Here is a 15,575-nt window from a genome sequence, read left to right on the forward strand (position 1 = left end):
GATTATCACATATTATGTGTTTATTCAATATTACTAGAATACTTCACTTAGAAAAATACTGTACCTATCAAAAATCAGGCTTAAAATAGGGCGTGAAAAGGGAGGAGGTCCCCAGACAGCACTCTCATATCCATAAACCTTGGCTTTTCTCAGATCCACATAGTTATTTCCACTAATATTACCCCAAATTATCACATCTTTGATGCCTGCAAAGAAAAGAAATTAAAAAAATAACATTATACAAAAAATTGCCTGCAGCCTGCTTTCTGTTTGTGTGTCTGTTTTACAATTGGTCCTTTTGCTATAAAACAGAGCTAAGTGTAGTTCCCTAAAAATGCGCAAACGATGTGGACGGATCATGTCTTTAATCATCAGGGTTTGGCAATTCCTCCGACCGCTCATGGATGGTGTGGGGATATGACTAATTCAGGGCATACTGAAATGCTCCCTGAAAGACTGCTACTGAGAATTATTCTAGAAATTTGGGCAAGGCACCTGACTCCCTGGGTGGCTTTGTTTTCCTGCAGAAGGAGGGTGCTGGGATAAGAGGACCCTAATGAATATTTTCGTCAACAAAGAGTTATTGAGGAGTTCCCATCGTGGCTCAGTGGTTAACGAATCCGACTAGGAACCATGAGGTTGCAGGTTCGACCCCTGGCCTCGCTCAGTGGGTTAAGGATCCAGCGTTGCCGAGAGCTGTGGGGTAGGTCACAGACATGGCTGGGATCTGGTGTTGCTGTGGCTGTGGTGTAGGCCGGCGGCTACAGCTCGGATTAGACCCCTAGCCTGGGAACCTCCATATGCTGCAGGTGCAGCCCTAGAAAAGGCAAAAAGACAAACAAAAAACAAAACAAACAAATAAACAAAAACAAAGAGTTATTGAGTTAGCGAATGTGTGTGGGGCTTTTAGGTGGCTCAGGAGAAAAAAAATGAGCCCTAATCCTTAAAATATTCTGGGGGTGGAGGGGATTGGGTGACAAAACCACTATCATACAATGTGATATGTACCATGAAGAAAAAAAAAAGAAGATGGGGTTAGAGAGAGGTAGGGACTAGTGTCTGATAGGATTCTAATAATTGTGAATGTTCAATGAATGTGTCTGAAGGGAAATAAGTAATTTTATTGATTTATTTATGAACTTATTTATTTGCTTAAAAACATAATTTTCTATAAGGTCACATCACTTTCTATGCTGGAGATTAAATTCTTTCCTCTTCTGTATGAGCTAAGATTGCTGTTGGCTTCAAGTAACAGAATATCCTTCTGACTTGGCTCAACTAGGAATTTACTTTTCTCAGATAACAAATCAAGGTGGGTAGTGATACCAGTGCTTGTTCAGCAGCTCAAAGATGTCATTCTCTTGGCCTTCCCCTCATGGTCCTGAAATGGTTGCAGTAGCTCCAAGTATCACACTTTCACAGAGTTGTGTTCAAAGGCAGGTAATAGGGAAAGGAAATTTTCCTACTGGCTTTAAGGCCCTTTATAGCTCTAAGTGCCTTAAATCATGCTAGAGAAAATTAAAGTGGGCCTCTGCCTTTTTTTCCCTTCTAACATCTTTTCCTGCTTTTCTCAGTATACTGATTTTTCTTTAAATAGCTATCCTTCCCCGATTTCAGTCCATTTGGTTTGAGTAAGGTTGTCCTTACCCCTCAGGTCTATCAATAGGCATGAGACCTAGATTCCAGATTTCTGGCTACAATGATTGATTTGGAGAAGGGCATGTAGTCTGCACCCAGCCCATTATTATCAGATATTATCCTGCTACTTTTTTCCCTTTTTTAGGGCCATACCTGTGGCATATGGGAGTTCACAGGCCAGGGGTTGAGTTGGAACTATAGCCGCTGGCCATAGCCACAGCCACAGCAATGCCAGATCCAAGCTGTCTGCAACTACACCACAGCTTATGGCAACACTGGATCCTTTAACCCACTGAGGGAGGCCAGGGATTGAACCTGCATCCTCATGGATCCTCGTCGTGTTTATTACTGCTGAGCCACAATGGGAACCTCTCTCCTGCTACTTTTTTTTTTTTTTTTTTTTTTTTTTTTTTTTGTCTTTTTGCCATTTCTTGGGCCGCTCCCATGGCATATGGGAGGTTCCCAGGCTAGGGGTCTAATCGGAGCTGTAGCCGCCAGCCTACGCCAGAGCCACAGCAATGCCAGACCCGAGCCGCGTCTGCAACCTACACCACAGCTCACGGCAACGCCGGATCGTTAACCCACTGAGCAAGAGCAGGGATCAAACCCGCAACCTCATGGTTCCTAGTCGGATTCATCGAACACTGTGCCACGACAGGAATTCCCTCTCCTGCTACTTTTATACAAGGAATTAAGAGAAAGCTGTCCTTCTACCAGGGTAGCTAAGCCATGATGCCAGTGGCCATTCTGCCACTTTTTAGAGAAAGCCTGCCTGAGAATCAGACCAAGGCTGGGGAAAGCGGAGCTGTGCGATGGGCCCCAAGAGAGCACAAACCAGATTTAGGTCATCATTTGAACCCCAGTATCTGGCTGTGCATGAAATAAGAACTACCTCCTTCACTCTTCAGTTATGTGGAAAAAAAAACTTTCTATCTGACTTCCATCGCTTTGAGTGGACTTTCTGTCTCTTGCACAGAAAGAGTCCCAACTAAACCAATGCACATGGTCTGAAAATCAGGACTGTGTGTGACCTGAATTCAAGGGATATTCTGAAAAGATTTGCTACCCTCTTGGCATCTGGAATTTTCCTGGAATGATTTTCCTTGATAGTTTCTCTAGTTCCTGTCACTTTACCTCTGTCTCTGTGGTTGCCAACTTCTTCTTGTTACTCTACTGACAATTCCACTTTGACTGCCGTCCCTCTAATGTTTCTCTTTCCTTGTCCCAACTTCTCCCCACTTTTCTTTGCTCTGCCTCTCCTGTGCTTATTGGCTCCGAATCGAGCAGAACTTAGAATTTATGGTACCAGCTGACCCATAAGAGAGCAGCTCTCTGTTTGAAAGTATCCACCTTGTTTTAAAATTTACAACTCTGCCTCTTCTTGACAATTTCGTCAGTGTATCACAGAAATCAGTATCTACACATATGCAAAGAAGGTTAGTTACAGAGATAAAATGAGTAGGAAATGCTTTCCTTTCCTACTGAATACATTTAATATCCATTTGGCTGAGGTATGCACTGACCCTGGGGGTAGGATACTAATGATTTATAAGCAAGAATAGCAGGAGTTGGAGTTCCTATTGTGGCTCAGTGGGTTAAGAATCACACACAGTTCCCATGAGGATGCAGGTTGGATCCCTGGCCTCTATCAATGGGTTAAGGATCCAGTGTTGCTGTGAGCTGTGGTGTAGGTCACAGATGCTGCTTGGATCTGGCATGGCTGTGGCTGTGGTGTAGCTGTAGCTCCGATTGGACCCTAGCCTGGGAACTTCCATATGCCTCAGGTGTGACCTTAAAAAGAAAAAAAGAAAAAAGAAAAAAATGCTAGAAGTTGTGGTCTTAGGGCTTCATTGTAAAGAAAAGGACAATGCAGCTCTCACTCTAATGTGTTGGGGCTCCAGAAGTCCTTTATAAAGCTAATTTACAGCATGCTAGGCTCACATTTCATTGTCCTCCCAATTTTGCTTGAGGGAATGCCTCGCACTTCCTTGGATTCTGTTCTCAATGGATTCTGTTGCACCCGCAACAGATTCAGTCTCATCCCCCTGTGAATCTGACGTCTACCAGTTCAAAGATTATTAGGAGCAGAACATGATCACGGGGGATAATTCCCTTAACAAGTTTAATATCCTTGCAAATGAGGGAGTTCTCTTTGTGGCTCAGCAGTTAACGAACCCGACTGGGATCCATGAGGATTTCGATCCCTGGGTTAAGGGATCCTGTGTTACCATGTGGTATAGGTTACAGACACAGCTTGGATCCAGAGTTGCTGTGGCTGTGGTATAGGCCAGTGGCTACAACTCCGATTCAACCCCTGGGAACCTCCTTATGCTGCGGATGCAGCCCTAAAAAGACGGGTGGGGGGGGGGGATTTACACGGTAGTAAAATCACAGTCACAGGTTCTCGGCATTTGCTTCCTACTTGCTAGTCCAGCGCTCCTGACTGATTTTACAGGGTACAGGATTCTCCTAGCAGCTTTGAAATCACCGTTTAAAACCAGAAATAGGAGTTCCCGTCGTGGCGCAGTGGTTAATGAATCCGACTAGGAACCATGACGTTGCGGGTTCGGTCCCTGCCCTTGCTCAGTGGGTTAACGATCCGGCGTTGCCGTGAGCTGTGGTGTAGGTCGCAGACGTGGCTCGGATCCCGCATTGCTGTGGCTCTGGCGTAGGCCGGTGGCTACAGCTTCTATTCAACCCCTAGCCTGGGAACCTCCATATGCCGCGGGAGCGGCCCAAAGAAATAGCAAAAAGACAAACAAAACCAGAAATAGAAACCCGGAGTGCACTCACAAGACGGAGTCGTTTTCAGTTTCCTGGCCAGCGTGGCCTTCGCTTTGCCTTCCACCCCCAAGGCCACAGCGATAATGTTGTGGGCAAAGTTTGGGGCGTAGCTCATGAGCAAAACCGTTCTGAGGTTCACAAAGGATTTTCCTCCCACGATGATTCTGACGGAATGATGAGCATTTTTCTCAATCAGGGATCCGTAGCGCTGACACGGAGGAGCCCTGCTTCGGATGCAGTCTTCCAAACTGTACACGTCCTTGTCCACTCTGTCGTCCAGGATGACAATCACGTGGGCCTGGCGGAAGGCCTCCTCCTCTCGGGTGCAGACCGAGACACTCCGGAGGAAGGGTGATGCCAGGTCCTGGGCCTCGGTCACGAGGCTTTTGAGATTTTCTTCTGCCTGCTTATTATCCAAGAGGTTTATGCTAATTTCCATATGCGGTCCAAACACTTCGCCACTCGCCAAGATGGGAATTAGGTGGTAGCAGGCACAAGTGGATGCGCTAATAAAAATGCAAAGGCAGATTACGAATGGTTAAATCTTTTGCACTTTTTCAGCCTTTATTTATTTATTTATTTGGCTTTTTAGGGCCTCACCCGAGGCACGTGGAGGTCCCCAAGCTAGGGTTCCAATCGGAGCTGTAGCCACTGGCCTATGCCACAATGACACAGGATCTGAGCCGAGTCTGCAACCGACACCACAGCTCACGGCAACGCCAGATCTTTAACCCACTGAGCAAGGCCAGGGATCAAACCTGCGTCCTTATGGATACTCGTCAGATTTGTTAACTGTTAAGCCACGATGGAAACTCCTCAGCCTTTACTCTTACTAGATATTTTTCTGCATGTGCATGAAGAGGGTGACAATATTTTAAGGAGGCATACACAGCTGCACAGACATTTTTAAGACTAGAAATCAAAAGCAGAACAAAAAAAATTCTCACCACTAACCCCTTGTTCTGGCCATCTGAAAACAATCCCATAGTAAGAAATGTACCTGGTTACAAAGGCTTCTCAAATTAAATAGAATAAGCAGAATGCAAAATTTAAAAGAACTGTGTAATACTACTCTGCATATTTACATTTCTTTTTAAAAGATAAGGAAATCCATTTTGTTTAACCATAGCTCTTTTCCATTTTCTACCCTCATCCACAAAATAGTGACATCTTGTTAGAAAGGACTTTTTTTTTTTTTTTCCCAAATCCATCCTTATAAAGAAGCCTGGGATCAACACGGGTGAGGTATCATATACCAGTGCCCATGATTCAGCAAATGTGTGAGTACCTGATAGCTTGGCTATTAACTAAGAGTGCTAATGAGCCCTGAAGGGCGTTCAGAAATGCATCAGGGCATTTTTGGTTTTCAAAGGGGGTCTGGGGAGGGGTATAGTAGGGTTTTCAAGAGCATCGGTACCAATTTAATCCTTAAAAAATATCTAAAGCAGATGTAATATTTATTACATCATTCTCATTTCTTTTCGGCATTTGAAATATTTCATAATAACAAATAATTTTTCAGATGAGCCTCTATATTAGGATACACACATCTGTAGTCAGAAGGGCAGTATGAGAGACGGATTAAAGGGTCGGGGAGGGAGAGGGAGGAAGAGATGGAGTAAGATGGACAGCAAGAGAGACAGAGAGACAGAGTGCAGAGAGAGAAAGAGGGAGAGAAAGTGATGACAAAGACTGCACGTGCCCATGGCTGAGAGCAAGTGTGATGAGGAGCAAAAATGAGATGGAGATAAAGCAAGAAGAGGCAAGAATGAGGGAGGTGAGGTTATGGAGAATGAGAGCATCAGGAAGAGCCAAGGACCAGGACAGCTCTAGCAAGTGTGAAAGAAAGAGGGAGAGGGCAAAGGTCAGCAAGATGGGGGAGGGGAGGAAGTAAACAAGGAAAAGGGAAGGAAGGACAGCAAGGTGAAGAGCAGCCGATGGCACGAGACACACGGAATGAGGGCAGCAGAGCTGGAGACAGAGTTATGCAAAGTACATAACTGTGCTATAAAGTTGCTCTTATATTTAACATGTACGTATATTACATGCATATTACATATATATTAAATCTACATATAATCTAAAGCTCATTCATGGGGCTATATTAGGGGATATTATTAGGGGATAATAATATATATATTATATATTGTATATTTATATATATACAATATACATACAAACCTCAAACTTGACAGATATTTTTTTCCACCGTGGAATCAATTCCACTTCATTGTCCTTTCTAAATATAAAAAACCACCTCATGACTCCTGGGGTTTGATGGTCCTACCTGGTGATCCAGACCTGCAAGGGGTTGATGAGACATTTCAGGGCTTCTTCCTCCAGCTCTTTTTCCAAATGTGTCTCCAGGTTCTCTTGGGCAACTGTCTGCATCAGCTCAGCCGTCATGCTCGAGGTGACACCATAGTAAAGCTAAATATTGGGCAAGAAAAAGTCAATACCAGAAAATAGATAATTAGTTGACAAGGGCTCTAATGGAAAATTCTTAGTTAAAGCCCAAACAATAAAAAGAGAGCTGAGAGAACATTGTATATTCTCTTTTTATATACAATGAAAAGCAAGACGTGAAAAATAAAAGAATGAGAGAGAACAATAGTGTTTTGGACAGATAAATCAACTTGATTTATATACCTGGGCATGCTCCAGGAACTCATTATATCCTCCCAAAAGCAAGCCCTTTCCTCCACGATCCAACAGCTCTCTCCAGATGATGGGAGAATTCTGGTGACTCCACTTATTCTTTTTACACACATCTTTCAGCCACTCCTATTGAATGATACAGTCCACGAGAAGTCACACAGTGAATCTGCCTTGGAATTCAATTCAATCCTTTAGAGTTCAAACATTAAAATACTAGCTTTTTTTTTCTTCACTACCACTATGTATACATAATAAAATTTAGACATTTTTAAACTATAAAATGTAAATATAGAAATAGTGATGAGTCGAGTTACAAACCAATCAAGTAAGAAAGAATATTCTTCACATTCATCGGCCAAGGTACTAAAAGTTGTTCTCTTTCCTGAGAAGACCTGAAGTGCAAGTGCTTAGCTTAAAAAAAGCAGCCAAGTCTTTCCACTCGCATGGTCTTCTGTATGTTTCTGGTCTTCGGGCCATACAAATTTGATGCTGCACTCCAAATATCTGTGTACGATTTATACCGTTTAGGTTGAGTTAATGAGTTAAAAGTTATCTGAGGGGAGTTCCCATTGTGGTGCAGAGGAAACGAATCTGACTAGGAACCATGAGGTTGTGGGTTCGATCCCTGGCCTCGCTCATTGGGTTAAGGATCTGGCATTGCTGTGAGCTGTGGTGTAGGATGCAAACGTGGCTCAGATCTGGTGCTGCTGTGGCTCTGGCATAGGCTGGCAGCAACAGCTCCAATTAGACCCCTAGCCTGGGAACTTCCATGTGATGCGGGTGCAGCTCTAAAAAGGAAAAAAAAGACATACACAAAAAAGTTACCTGAGGATTTAAGATACAGCTTAGATAAAGTTTAAATCATCATTGGTTTGTGTAGCCCAGGTCCCCCAGTGACAATACTTGAGGAGACACAGAGGGCAACATTGCCGTGGGTAAAGTACATGACAACACTCTCATCTTTGGAGGCATGTGTAGTGAGGCTACAATACAGTCTTAGAAATGAATTTCCCTTGTGGATGTTTCCACCATGATGTTTCCACCATGGTCCCTCTAGTCACAATGTAGCCTGACCCATGAAGTGCTGGGTTTCATCAGGCAAGTGACTCAACCTTAAAGGACCTTTGGCACCGAGCAGGGCATGATGATGTCCTGGCAGGAACTGGGAGGAAATGCTTAGGACTGGACTCTGAGGGTGCTAAATCGAGATTGGAACATAAAGCTGGACAAGGGAGAACTTAGCATGATGAATCGCTCTTCTGCTATTCAAGGAGATACACCCTAACAAAGACCTCAGAAGAGAGGGGTAACATGTTTCTAGGATGGCTCTTCAGAGCTTGGAGAAAGTGATGAAATAAAATGGAAATGACAGAACTGTCATGGAAGACCATGGAACAAAGAATCCAAAAGCTTAGAAAAATGGGTACCAAACTGGAGTGGATATGCTCTGATGGAAGGCTGGGAAACTGTTAGTCAACTAGGTTCTCCAGAGGGTCTGGAGGACACTCTATTTCCCCAGGTGATAGGGAACAAACGGGTGAGAGGGGTCTCAGCATCACCGAGAAGCCCGAGGTGGCTGTCCATTCTGGGTCATGACTGTTAAAGGACATGATATTATAAAGCTAGAGCCCCTGGCAATTGCGATGACAGAATGCTGAAAAAAGGGGGGGGGGCAGGGGGCAGTGTCCACCAGAGAACATCTATTTTGAAAGAAGCCCTAAGCAACCCAGCAATAGGATAACTTAGACCACTGAAGGCACAGTGGGGACATGAACAAGTTAGAGGTTATGCAATGGCCTGAGAAAACAAGCTGCCACTCAACAAAGCTGATGTAGCCATGGCTGCTACCCTCAAGAGAGACCAACACTGACCTCCTGTTAATGGCCCCATCCCTTGGAGACAACGACCAACATTTTGGTGGCAAATTGATTACATTGATCACCTTTTACCCTGGAAAAGAGCAGTGACTCATCTTGACTTGAATCAACATATATTCTGGGTAAAGAACTGACTTTATTGTTTGAGCACTTTGGCCTGCACGCTATTCAAGAGCTTACAGAATATCTACCCTACCAACACAGGATCTTGTGCGACATCTCTTTGAACCAAAGGACCCAAATTCGAGAAAAGGATGTGTGACATTAGGCATATTACACTGGCTCTATCATACACGGCACCATCTAACAGCTGGATAGAGGGATGGAACAGACCAAGGAAGGTATAGGCACCAACTTGGAGACTGACAGCTTGCTAGCTTCAGGATGCAGTATATACCATAAATCAATGTGGAGTTTTACCCCAATAGGTAGAATACATGAATCTAGGAACCAAGGGTGTCATAAAAAGTAACCCTGCTTACCATCACTCCTAGTGACCCATGAGGGGTATTTGTGGTTCCCCGAAAGCCTTTACCCTGTGAGTCTGGAGGCTTTAAACATCAGGGTGAAGGGTGCTTCTATCAGGAAGAGTCCCATTAAACTTTAATCTATGGCTGCCACATGGTCACTTTGAGCTTCCTGTGCCAAGAAATCAGCAAGCACGGAAAGCAGTTACTATCATGTAGGGAAGGGGTAGCTGCCCCTCTTGATCAGGGATATGTAGGGCAGCTATTACCCGATGTGGGCAGGAAAGAATGTTTGGCAGCTAGGTGATCTGTTAGGGTGTCCTTGGTAGTGCCTTGCTCAGTTTTGATGGCCAATGGACAAGTGCAACAGTCATGTCCTGAAAAGGGAATAGAGATGAGGGCTCAGACCCCTAAGGATACAGGTCTAAGTCACTACCCCTAAGAAGTCACCTGGACCAGCAGAGCGTGAGGGGAATCCGTAATGGACAGAAGAGAGGAAAGGTGATCAGTGTTCGTTGTGGTGCCAAAATGATGTACCGTGGAGACTATAGTTCGTTTAACTAAACTTCCTTTTGTAAAGTTTCCCCAGGGAGAGATGCCAACCAGAATTCTGGAAGAGTTGTTCCCAGATGGTATGAACTTATTATATGGAGCATGTGGATCCAACAGGCACGACTGGAGAATTGTAGCAGATCTGCCATTTGTAGTCCCCACTCCTCCCTTGTGACCCAAGCACTCATTCCCTCAGCCACCAGGCATATTGGCTGCTTATGGCTTAGTGCTGAGTCTACCTCCAGAAACTTGCCCCAGCCAAAGAAGGTTTCCTTGTCTAAGGTTAAGTCTTTTCCCCAGGGCAGCTCACAGCCAAGGTGGCCCCCTTGCCAGTTTTGGGGGGTATTTGAAGGGCTATCCCAGTTTCAGAATTCCCTGTAGGACCAGCCAAGTTCTCTGTGGCAGCTGTATGGCAGTTCAACTTCTCCCACTGTCCAATCCTGCTGTCCTCACTCCTTCTCAGGATATTGTTTCCAAGAGCCCAGTAGAGGAAACCCTTTCACCCAAATTTCCATCTTAGTCTGTTTCTGGGGAAACCATGCCAAAGAAGGGCATGTCCAATGAACATTTATTATGCTGTTAGAAATCATTATGAAGGGGAGTAAAAGTTTAAAAACGCAATATAAGCCACTGGATTCTTGGGGGGAAAAAACAAGCCCAATTATTCTACTTATTAGTTGGGGCCTCATTTGTTCCACTAGATCCTAGGGGAAAATATATAAATAATGTTTTGAGACTGATAAGTGGGATTTATTTTAGTAGCATTAAAATATTAGCCGTGCATGAACATCCAACTGGAAAACCGGCCGATACACTAGCTAATATTTAATTAAATTAGAGCACATTTTTATGCATGTGTGAGTTTAGCAAACTATAAAGGCCTCTTACCTCCCAAATGTCAGGATGTTGTGTAATTTTATGCATCCGAAAATCAGGAAGATTCTTTTGTAAATAATCTGCCAGAAGTTCTGCTTTAGCATAATACGGGCAATCTGCTCTACCTAAAAGAGTTCCAATTAGCAATGTTGTCTTTCATCCCATGGAAATTATCATGCAGTTGTAAGTATCTGTCATACGATTAGGGAATTAATCACACATTTAATGCAATACGTCTTATATAGCATTATAGTATAAACTACCATCGCATTAGCTTTTGATTGTTATTGTATTAGTAAAATAAAACAAATTTCATTGGAGAGCAGAATTATACTTATTAAAATGTGAAAAGGAAAAATGATTATTGAATTATTTATTCTCTTCTAGTGCTATGTTAGACCTACTGCCTCCAAGAGGCTCCAGGTTACTAAATAAACATGAATTACTAGTAATGAACTCCTCATTGGTAGCTACTAAGAGGCCAAGGTGAAGTGAGGAGTGGTGGTAAAATCATAGGCGGATTTGATATATGTGGCAGGGAGTACTGGGGGAAGGAGAAACGGAGGGAGAGAGATGCGTCCAGGATGACATCTATTTTCGGGCTTGGGCAGGTGACCCTGACCTTAACAGAAAGAAAGCATGGGTGAGAAGTTTAAATTAGTGGATGGAAGTATCTGTAGTATATCTAAGTGGGTAGGACCAGCAAGTAGCTGCATGCACAAGCTGAAGAGCAGGCCCCGTGAAATGGCTTAGGATACAGATTTTGTGGCCATCAACACAGAGAAAGTTAAAGCCACCAAAGTATATGGGACTGGGTTTCTGATAGAGTAGGAGGGGCAGGAGCCAAGGGTGGAAGCTTCTCTAGCATTCTTCCCCAGTTACTTCCAATCACCAGTTCTTCAACTTCATGGTGACTTCTTTTCTTTTAAATGGCCACACTGGCAGCATATGGAAGTTCCCAGACCAGGGACTGAATCCAAGCCACAGCTGTGACAATGCCGGATCCTTTTTAACCCACTGTGATGGGGGCAGGGATCGAACCCTGAGCCTCTGTAGTTGGATTCCTAAACCCACTGCACCACAGTGGGAATTCCTCAAGGTGACTCCTAAGTCATCAACCCCTCTCAAACTCCCCCTGTTAGCCTCCCTGTCTAGTTCAAATCCATGGCTCATGAATTCAAACCACTTTCTGGCTCCTGGCTTAAATTCTCTTGCTCTACTGTGCTTCTGGCAAATTAGCCTGGTAAAAGCCCTTCACCCTGGATGAACCTAATAACCTGCCTTTTACGTGCTTGGGTTCCATGTACTCAGCGCCCCTGGATAAACTTGGTAGAACCAAGCAAAGAGGTGCCATTGTAAATTCAGGGTCACCAGAGTCAGTTGGCCCACAAATCTGCCTGTAGATTCCTCAGTTTCTCTTAGCAGCATTCTCTTCTGTTCTCTACAATTGCTGTTCCAAATTTTGCCTACTTCCTTCAAACCTTTTCCTTCACTCCAACATGTTTCTTCACTATCAGAAGGCAACAACAATCTTGCTTTCTATTTTACAAAAGCCAAGCCAAATTATACAAAAAGGCATTAGTTGGGAAATCCGCCAGCCTCCTGCCATCAAACCTGCCAGGACTCATCTTTTCCTTCTTTCTTTTATTCAGTGGAAAGGGGATCTTACCTCCTGTCCAGATTTAATCTCACCACTTATGCTCTGAATACCACCCTCTTCTACCTCCACTGGTTATCCCCTTCCTCAAGCATCTCTGTTTGTAATGGCCCGTCTCCATCATATTTAAGTGTACTCATTATATTTAAGTTTTTCCTGTCCTAAGAAACAAAAAGCCCATGACCCTCTTTAACTCTTGCCTTCTACAAGCCCTTTCCTATTAAAGTTTCCTGAAGCACTTCTCTATACTTGCCATGCCCAGTTCCTCACTTCCATTTATTTCTCATCCCACTGCAATCTGGATTTTCCCATAATTCTCTAGAAGGTCACCAAGGACCTCTACTAAATCCAGTGGATACTTTGTTTATCTATCCCTTTCTGTTGACCCTTGGCAGCCTTTGTCCCCCTTTTGCTCTTGAAATACCCACTTTGTGGGAGCATTCTTCAGCTTTTCTTCCTACTTCTCTGCCCACTCCTCAATTCAACTTTCTAGATTCCTGTTCTTTTATCAATTCGTCAAAAGATTAACATTCTGAAAGGCATCCTATCTTCCTACTCTATGCATTCTTCCCAGATAACCTCTTCCACTCCCTTGGTTTCAAGTAGACACCTGTATTTCCAATTCAAAACTATCTCCTTGACTAGATTTCTACACCATCCTATTTTCTCAACTCCTTCTACTGTTTTTTGTTTTGTTTTGTTTTGTTTTGTTTGTCTTTTTTGTCTTTTTAGGGCCTCACCCATGGCATATGGAGGTTCCCAGGCTAGGGGTCTAATCAGAGCTACAGCTGCTGGCCACAGCCACAGCCATAGCCACAGCCACAGCAACTCAGGATCCGAGCAGCATCTGCGAACTACACCACAGCTCATGGCAATGCCAGATCCTTAACCCACTGAGCGAGGCCAGGGATCAAACCTGCAACCTCATGGTTCCTAGTTGGATTTGTTCCCGCTGCCCCATGATGGGAACTCCTACTGTTATGTTTTTAATGGCCGCACCCACAACATATGGAAGTTCCCAGGCCAGGGATTAAATCTGAACTGAAGCCGCAGCAATGCTGGATCCTTTAACCCACTGTGACAGGTGGGGTATCAAAAGTGAGCCTCCACAGTGACCCAGGCCACTGCAGTCAGATTCTTAACCCATTGCACCACAGCAGGAACTCACTCAATTCCTGCTGAATGTCTCATAGGCACTTGCCATGTCTATGACAGACTCTGCCACCATTCTCCCACTAAATATGCTCTTTCTCTTATGTTCGTATGTCTATTTACTCAGTTATTTAAGAATAAGAGTACCCAAAGTATGAAGCCTACTATTCTGCTTTCTTTCAATGACTCCTCTTCTACACAGTTAAGCAAACTACTGCTTGGGAATAATTTTAACTCTTTCCTCTCCCTTGTATCATTCCTCCATCCATTTAAGTGTATAGTTGTACAGATTCTGTTTCCCTAACACTTCTCTAATCCATTTGCTTCTTTCGTTTTCCATTGTCTACCATCCTATCATTATCTCCTTCCTGGGCTATAGAACCTAACTGGACTCTGGGCATCCAGTCTATTTCTTCTCACACTGCAGTGACAACACTCAGGTAAAATGCATCTCCTTCCTAAAACCTTCCATGTACTTCGGATAAAGTTTAAAATACTGAACATGGCTCATAAGAATTTGCATTATGTCATGCTGGCCTCAACTGATGACAGTGTCTTTCTTGTACTCTATATTCCAACCCTACTTAATCTAGTTGCATTTTCTGCTTATTGTTTACTCTCAAGAATCATCCAACTACCTCTCCTCATTCCAGTCCCATGCCTTGCTACTGGTGTCTAAATTACTCTCTTCCTCCCTACATCCTCTCTGATAGGTAACACTCATCTTTCGGGATTCTGTTTAAAAAAATCACTTTCTCTGGGAAGTCTTTGCCTAAGTAAGGTCCCTTGCCACTACTCCTACAGAACCTGGCCCTGCCACTCTCATAAATGTAACATTCTTTGTACATCTGCTTACCACTGTCTTCCCAGCATATCAGCCATTGCTCAAAAATATCCTTCTAAATGAATAAAGAGGCGAAGGAAATAGGTTTTTCAGATGGAAGATGTCAATTTGTTAATGCATCAAAGAGGCCAAATAAGACAGGGACTGGACAGCTTTTTAAAAATCATTGGTGACTTCAGCGAAGACCATTTCTGAAAGGATGTAGAAGTAGAAGCCAGACTGAGTGGAAGAAGGACCTGAAGATAAAAGAGCAGTCTACTCTTTTGAGAAACTTGCTGAAAAGAAAAGGAGGCAGGTGCAATAGCCTGTTGCAGTAAAAGTTCCTTCAGTGGCTTTCTGGATGCCAGGCAACATTTCCAATCCTTCTCCTCCATTGCTGACAACGTGTATTTCCTAAAATGCCAACTAATTAAGATATTCTCCTGATTAAAATTTTTAAATGACTCCTCATGGCTTTCAAGATACAGTTCAAACACCTTTGCTTGGTGTAACTGAAGTGCAAAGATCTGGCTCCTGCTCCCATTCTACCCCCAAGTCCACTCACTTCCTCTATATCCAGACCGTACCTTAGGCCTTGAGACTTGCAGCCTCTATGCCTTTTTCTGGAATGTTTTTTTTTATTCCAAATCCTCACAAACCAGCTCTTATAACACCTGCCAAAGCCCCGTGCACATGTCCCTCATTGCATTAATCACACTATACCAAAATTACTTGTTTACACGCTTCTGTATCCCACAAGACTGAAAGGCCCTCGAAGGCAGGAATGTCTTTCCCCTCACTGTGTCCCCTGCTTCCATCAGTGCTTTGCACACAATCACTGCCCAATAAACATCTTTGAATGAAAGCGTAAGAAAGCCAGGGTGGTCCATGTAAAGTCTGGAGTTGCTAGAACAGAGGCCAATTAAGAAGATCACTGCCAAGGGGCCATAGGAGGTGAGCAGTTGTTGCTGTTCTGAGCGATCTCCAGAGGGACGCGGGGATCACTCACCCGCGAGCACGAATTTGGCCATGAAGTTGGGATGCAGCAGCTGGAACCGCGGCTTCACGGTTTCCAGGCAACCACGACGCCA

General features: G+C 43.9%; 1 protein-coding gene across 1 annotated transcript in view; it reads right to left on the reverse strand.

Annotated features, from left to right (window-relative positions):
- Nucleotides 1-15,546, reverse strand: part of MDH1B (malate dehydrogenase 1B) — a 31,906-nt gene extending 16,360 nt beyond the window's left edge. The window contains exons 1-6 of the mRNA XM_084999096.1: nt 15,494-15,546; nt 10,865-10,977; nt 7,072-7,206; nt 6,710-6,852; nt 4,432-4,928; nt 65-206 (exon numbers count right to left, since the gene is read on the reverse strand). Coding sequence (XP_084855222.1) covers nt 65-206; nt 4,432-4,928; nt 6,710-6,852; nt 7,072-7,206; nt 10,865-10,977; nt 15,494-15,515 — 1,052 coding nt within the window. The 5' untranslated portion in view covers nt 15,516-15,546. The remainder of the gene's footprint in view (nt 1-64; nt 207-4,431; nt 4,929-6,709; nt 6,853-7,071; nt 7,207-10,864; nt 10,978-15,493) is intronic.
- Nucleotides 15,547-15,575: the final 29 nt, after the last annotated feature.

This window comes from Sus scrofa, chromosome 15 (assembly GCF_054392235.1).
Source record: "Sus scrofa isolate SSC_HxYL_T2T_F1_AM1 chromosome 15, Sscrofa_HxYL_maternal_Yorkshire_Landrace_v2.0, whole genome shotgun sequence".
NCBI classification, from domain to species: Eukaryota; Metazoa; Chordata; class Mammalia; order Artiodactyla; family Suidae; genus Sus; species Sus scrofa.